General features: G+C 32.3%; 1 protein-coding gene across 4 annotated transcripts; it reads right to left on the bottom strand.

Moving 5' to 3' along the window:
* Positions 1–1351: 1351 nt before the first annotated feature.
* LOC130992467 (transcription factor bHLH68-like) lies at positions 1352–5690 on the bottom strand. Of its 4 annotated transcripts, none has more exons than XM_057917105.1 (9): positions 5207–5690; positions 4808–5117; positions 4381–4455; positions 4120–4185; positions 3688–3753; positions 3509–3565; positions 2926–2967; positions 2568–2612; positions 1352–1689 (listed from the first exon to the last, which is right to left on the bottom strand). In XM_057917105.1, exons 1-9 carry the CDS (start codon positions 5365–5367, stop codon positions 1564–1566), a joined length of 948 nt encoding a protein of 315 aa, XP_057773088.1. In that variant the 5' UTR covers positions 5368–5690; the 3' UTR covers positions 1352–1563. The 4 variants fall into 4 exon arrangements, with proteins under 4 accessions (XP_057773088.1, XP_057773091.1, XP_057773090.1 ...); XM_057917107.1 differs by having other exon boundaries at positions 1585–1689; positions 3501–3565; XM_057917108.1 differs by having other exon boundaries at positions 1352–2612; positions 3501–3565; positions 5207–5639.
* Positions 5691–6458: the final 768 nt, after the last annotated feature.

The raw sequence follows: 6458 nt of genomic DNA, 5'->3' as shown, positions 1-6458 counted from the left end.
TCATAATTTATACTATGTCACATTACTTGGGATCGAGATTTAAGGTTTCGAATGTTAGGGAGTATCTCCCTCCTATTCTTATTCTTATTATTCATCAAATACATTTTTATATCTCTATTTTGATTCGTTCACTAAATGCATTTCCTATTTTAATTTTTAATATATATATATATATATATATATATATATATTATGCAATTCATTTATAACAAAAGTAGGATCTTTATTCCAGTCACAATATTAACACATTCAATCAATTTAATTTATTAAAATTCGTATCACGTAAAGTTAATGGGAATCCATTTCAAGAAGCTTGGACGTCGTGGGATGTCTCAGACTTCTCGGCATCCTTTAAAAAATTACAAGGTTTTTGGCTTTCCCTTTATTATGTTCAATCAAATTTGTTGTTGAAAATCAAACCCAACTTAATATATATTTTTGAAATGATTAATGCAATTTTAATAAATGTTGGAATATATTTTATTTTGTGTTGGCGATAAATGCTAGTATAATATATTATAAATTAGTTAGCAAGTAAAACTCCTTTTGTTTTGTTTTTAAAATCGGTTGTTTGATCCTTCAATCTCTCACTCGGAAATCGGAATGGGAGCCTAAAATACTTAATTTCCCATATGTAAAATTAATTAATTTTTAAAAAGTATTAATACTATTAAAAAATAATCGGAAGGGGTACTAATAAATTACTATTAAAAGTCAACTAGCATAATCATTAGCTAGCTTCTTAATTCCCTCTAATCGATCGATCGGCCTTTCGTTTCTCACTACCAAACCGTTAAATGAGACGATTTAGAATGAAACTTGAGGAAAAGAAAAAGGTTCCTCCCTTCAAATGGTACTGTTTTTACATTTCACAAAACATAAGTTTTTAATTTTATTTCTAAAATTTCCTCGTATAATTCAATAGAACAAGGTTGATGAGCACCCAAACCTCTTAAAATAAAATGTTTGGTCGTGAGTTCCATTCCATTTGAATCAATACGATCCTCTATATTCCAACTAAGTTAAACACATGCAGGAGTACATATAAATAATACTCCATCCGTCCACAATATCGTTTTCACTTTGTAGACGGTACGGATTTTAAGATTGATAGTGGTGCATGGATATTATTGTGAGTGTATTTTAGGTCCCACTATGATTGTAGAAATTAACAATATTGTCGACAGACTAAAATGACAAAAGTAGTGGAAACGCTATCGTAGGGAGTATAATTAACTATAGAATAACCAACTACTGCTGTGATTGATCAACTAGTCCACACAAGAAATAAAAATTAGATAGCAAAATAAATTCTTGAAATCATGAGAAATATTAAGATGCTACATCAAAATTAAGCAACATGCATGCATATAAATATAATAGCAGATTATTTAGGTTAATTACATCAACAATATATTTAATCAATTTTGCTGCCCCTATTAATTATACATGCACATAATATAAACATAGAGCTAGGTTTAGGCGCCGTAGCATCATAAGCAGTCAGCCTTAGTTCTTGGAGAATGACTGCTTCTGATGTTACAGCAGACGGTGGCCGGAAAATCAAAAGCCGCCGCCGAATGCTGCCGGAGCCCAGTAATCGGCACCATTCTCGTTCCCCACATGTTGAGTGCATGAAATCGGAACTAAGCAAAGACCTCTACTCCTCAAATCTTTCACTTGTGAATCCTGAACATTTTTTTTGTTTTTCAACAAAATAAATAATTACTATAATATCTATTATTATTTTCCACATCCACGTGCATACGCATACACAATATGCTGATTAACAGAAATTATTATCACATTTTCACTTTAATATTTAACGTTATATACTATGGCATAATGTGTGTTGTTTTTATTGCTTAATTGTTATTAACAAATATCAACACCAGTCTCGATGTTTCAGTGACCATTTCGATTACACTACTTTATGTATTTACTCTTTCATTCATTTTTGAAGTTTCCTATCAATTGATTAATACCATATCGCATTTGCATTATACATACAAGCCATGAAATGTAACAAAAATTATGCATGCATGCATATGGAAATTAATTTAGTCATCCATCATAACAGCATGCGTGTCAATTATTCTTTTATTTTGTTCTACAATTTCCCGTTATGATAATGAACTTAACTCCTTGAATTTCCTCCGAATTGAAACTTTTTTGCAAAGAAAACCATAAATTTAGACAATCTTTAAGTACCAAAATATATCCTAATGGAATTATCCATAATTTTCCCATTAATTCCCCATATGATTAATTACCCAGCAAATTGTTAGTTTTAAAACTGCCTTTTATGATCTCTTTGAAAATTTAGTTTCGTCTACTTTTGACATCTTTAGTCATGCATTCATTGCATCTGAAATTAAAGTGTTACCAGACTAGCTACCATTAATTAATTTCCATCACCATTTATCAACCAAAAGAATATTAGTAGTAAACAAATTTTTATTATTATTTATTATCGAACTGACAAATTTACAAGTTATTAGCTACTTATATGTGATTAATTTTCACCTAAAAAAAAGAAAAAAAAATGAATAGTGTGATGAGGTTACCTGATTAGAAGCTCCTCTTCCTTCCATGGAAATATCATTCAAGAACTGTTACAAAACATTGAATACGGTGAACCACGTACAAACTAAAAATTAAATTTATTGCCTAAAATAACAATAAACAAAATTCAGGAAAAAAATTGAAGAAATGTGAAATGTCCCTATTGTAACTTTAACCATCCTACTTTCATGGTATCGAAATTAACAAAGAACATTATAAAAGTAAATTAATTACTTTGAGATAAAGCTGAAAATGCCTGTTTTCTACACGAAGCACTTTGCTTAATAAATTCACTTTACCAATTAAATTATTAAAGCCTCCTTTAGGAAGTGATAGATCCAATAAAGGTAGCATAAATACCTGAGAAGGCTCTTCGGGAAACAAACAATTCCTCTCTTGAACCTGCCAAAATTTAAAATAATTACATTTCTTGATCACAATAAAATTATTATTATTGTATATAATTAAGTTAACGATCTTCTAAAAAAAATATTTGACACACCAACTTTAAAATACCATATTAAAATTACTGAACTATTAATTTTTCTCATTCTGCTATCTCATATTTTCCGACCAAACTTAATACTAAACTCATGACCGTCTGAAGTCATTGTCCAAATTCATTGATTACAAATCAGTGTTTGTTTAGTAAAATGGCAAAATGAGCGAGATAACAATCATTTCAAACTGCCGCTTCAGCATTGCATTTGGCCGGAAAATGGTGAGATAGCAAAGTAAGAAAAAACTAAACTAATTGAGTAATTTTAGTGCAGATTTTAATGCTGGTATCCATAATAAAGAATTTTTTGAAATGGCAATTAATCCTTATAAATTAGAAAGAATTCACATTTCCCAATACTTGTGTGAAGAGTGTGCAAAAATCTTGGTCGTGCATGGGAAAATGTGTAAGAAAATGCGCATGTGTATATGGGTACTTATTTACAGAATGTTGGTGATGTGTGTTTCCTGCTGCATTGCGCATGTATGGAGAGCTCAGGGCCTGCATGCACATCAAAATACTAATTACTACAAAATTTTGGATTTTCTAATTTAATTACTTCAACATGGGTCATTTGATTTGAATGACTGGTGTTGCAAGAAGAAAGGGAAGCAAAAGATAACCTCAATTTGACCCTGAAGGAATCTAATGTAGCCAATGGCTTCTGACAAGACAGAAGCAGTGTCAGTCTGCAAAAGAGAAACATACCACAATACTCTCAACTCAAACTCTTCTTTAATCTCAAAAAACACAAGCTCAGATCATATCATAAAGTAAACAAAAGGGGCCTATCTCTCTCTCCTCTTTTTCTTACATCTTGTTTTTCTTTTATGGGTTTTATGTTATAAAAAATGTACTCCTACATACTTATATCTCAAAGGACAGTTCCTGAGAGAATCACACAATTCCAGCATGGGAAAAGGATGATGTTGTGTAAGTTAATTAAACGAAATATATATGTTAAATATAGCAGTGAACAAAAGGTTAATTTGAACTGATATATAGAAATGGGGAGCTAAACTATTAAAGCATTTCACACAAATTCTTTAATTTACCTTCCCAAATGGAGAAACAAGTTGGTGAAGAGCTGTTATTCTATCCCCTAACTTCTCCTTTCTCACCTGTGTCAATCCCAATATGATAATATAAATAATATAGATGCGTGACTAATTTCATGCAATCAAGCCCATAAATGTGTGTTTAAGAATCTCAACAACTGCAAATTAGAAGAAAAAAAAATACAAAATATTTTAGCTAGATAGAAAGAAGGCAGCCAGTTTTATGAAAAAGAGAAAAAGAGAGAGAGATTCCTTTACCTTCAAAGCTGGTTGGGCTGAGGACTGTTGAACCCTAGCCTTCTTTGATACCCCACCTGTACTCGTGCTGTTACACTTTTTACAAAAAAAATTACATAAAATTTAGTAATTATTATAAATTCAACAATCAAAATAGAAAAAATACATTTATTTTTTCTTTTTTGAAGAGTGTTCAAATTTTATTAATACTATTAGTTCCAGTTTGGCGAACACATCAAATCACTTTGTTTTTCTTTATCTTTTTCTTTATCTTTTTTCTAATTTCATAGAGTAATAATGAGACTTTAAACATCAATTATTATCCTAAGAAATGATTCTCATTTTTCCACCTTTCTTTCCCATCTAGTTCCTCTTTTCTCTTTTCTCTTATATATGTATATGTACATGTATTTAAAAAGAAAAAGAAAAAAGTTATATATATTCTGACCTCAGATGAATGGTCCTGATTGTGGTGTTGATTCTTACTTTGTGCGGCGGCGGCGGAGAAGTTGAAGACAGTGTTGTTGGTCAAGGTGGTGACGCAGGAGGCTGCAAGTTGCTGACGTGGCCAAGGGTGAAATTGTTCTTCATCGTCTACATGTGTGTAATTCATGTGTGTGGACTCTTGCTTCACATCGCCAACAGGAATATTATTTCTTGTGAAAGATGGGTTCAAATTCAACACTTGCTCTTCCCAGTTCTCAATCTTCTTTTGCTGCTGAAATAGACCTGCGCCGTATCTCTCCCCTTCGCCGCCCCTACACATCAACAATCACTATATATCATTAAGGCTGCTGTGCTGAGATTCACTCTCTAAATTAGAATGTAGAGAGAGAGAGAGAGTTACAGAAGCAGCTGGCTCCACGACCTAACCGGAAAATCCGGGCTGGGGTGGTGGAGATCGGGAGGAGAAGGGTTGGGGGAGTTGGAGGCGCCATAGATGAGCTGAGAAGAAAGCTGTGGATGCATGCCATTCATGCTCCACCAATTAGGGTTTCCAGCCATCATTTGTTACTCCAAATCAAGATTTCCTTCCTCTCTCTCTCTAAATCACTATATAATTATATCTAACTGCACATAAATATATCCCTCTATCTCTCTCTCTCCCTCTCTGCAAAGTTCAAAACTTTGTCATATTTCCTTGTTTACGCACCAAAACAAGGCTCGGCTGAAGCTTTCAAAACTGTGTTTGGTTTCCCAGAAGTGGAAGTAGAAGAAATCAAACCGCCGTGTCTCTATCAACAATAGAGTATTTTATACTTGTGGGGTTATTGCTTAATTAATTAATTATAACCCCACCCCTTTGTATTTCTTTCTTCTACCTCTCTCTCTCTCTCTCACACAACCACACACACACCCCTTTCTTTTTTTCATTGAAATTAATGACCATTTTAATATTATTCTTGCTTTAGCTTTATTTAAAAATATATATAATATATCCGACAAAAAAAGATGATGGGGAGTGTTTTCAGGCCAGAAAACAAATTGCTTGTGGAGCTTTTAACTTCCTTGAATTGGGGCCGTATCACTAGCTAATTATTGTTAGGGGAGTTTCATATATTGTCTATGTTCTCCTTTTTTTTCATACCATAATATAACAATATTAACCAATACACACATTAATGTATATATTTGTACGTGCTATACCCTAAGAGCACTCCCAGCAGAAATCCCAAAATTATGTTCTTATATTTCTTCCTAAAGCTTCCCTATTTAATTTTAGGATCTCAATTTTATAAATGCATACACCAGATCTCTTATTTTCTACATAAAAACAATAATTATGTGTGGGCCCTACTAATTATAAGTTTAAAATAAATTTAGGGTGGGTGTAAATTTAAGATTGAATTTAGGTAGGTGTAAAAAATTTTGTGGGCCCCATCCAATTTAGGGGATCTGCTGGATGCATTTTTTATCTCATTTTCAATTGTTTTAGCCTAAATTTAGAGTTAGTGATGCATTTAGGTGATCTGCTGGGAGTGCTCTAATATATACATTATGAAGTGATTAATTTTAGAGTAGCAAATGAATGTAACACCTTGTTCTAGCTAGCTAGGGTAGGACTACTTAGCTAGAGTTGATTAATTTATTAGGTTCGA

Source organism: Salvia miltiorrhiza, chromosome 7, assembly GCF_028751815.1.
Source record: "Salvia miltiorrhiza cultivar Shanhuang (shh) chromosome 7, IMPLAD_Smil_shh, whole genome shotgun sequence".
In the NCBI taxonomy this organism is placed as follows: Eukaryota; Viridiplantae; Streptophyta; class Magnoliopsida; order Lamiales; family Lamiaceae; genus Salvia; species Salvia miltiorrhiza.
The sequence above is the reverse complement of the archived record's forward strand: the minus strand, read 5'-3'. Positions and strand labels throughout refer to the sequence as shown.

Coding starts and splice junctions, on each gene's coding strand:
- LOC130992467 (XM_057917105.1), bottom strand. CDS start 5,367: ATGATGGCTGGAAACCCTAATTGGTGGAGCATGAATGGCATGCATCCA. Junction 4,186..4,380: donor CAGCCCAACCAGCTTTGAAG/GTAAAGGAATCT, acceptor GGATTGACACAG/GTGAGAAAGGAGAAGTTAGG. Junction 1,690..2,567: donor GAAGAGGAGCTTCTAATCAG/GTAACCTCATCA, acceptor AAAAATGTTCAG/GATTCACAAGTGAAAGATTT.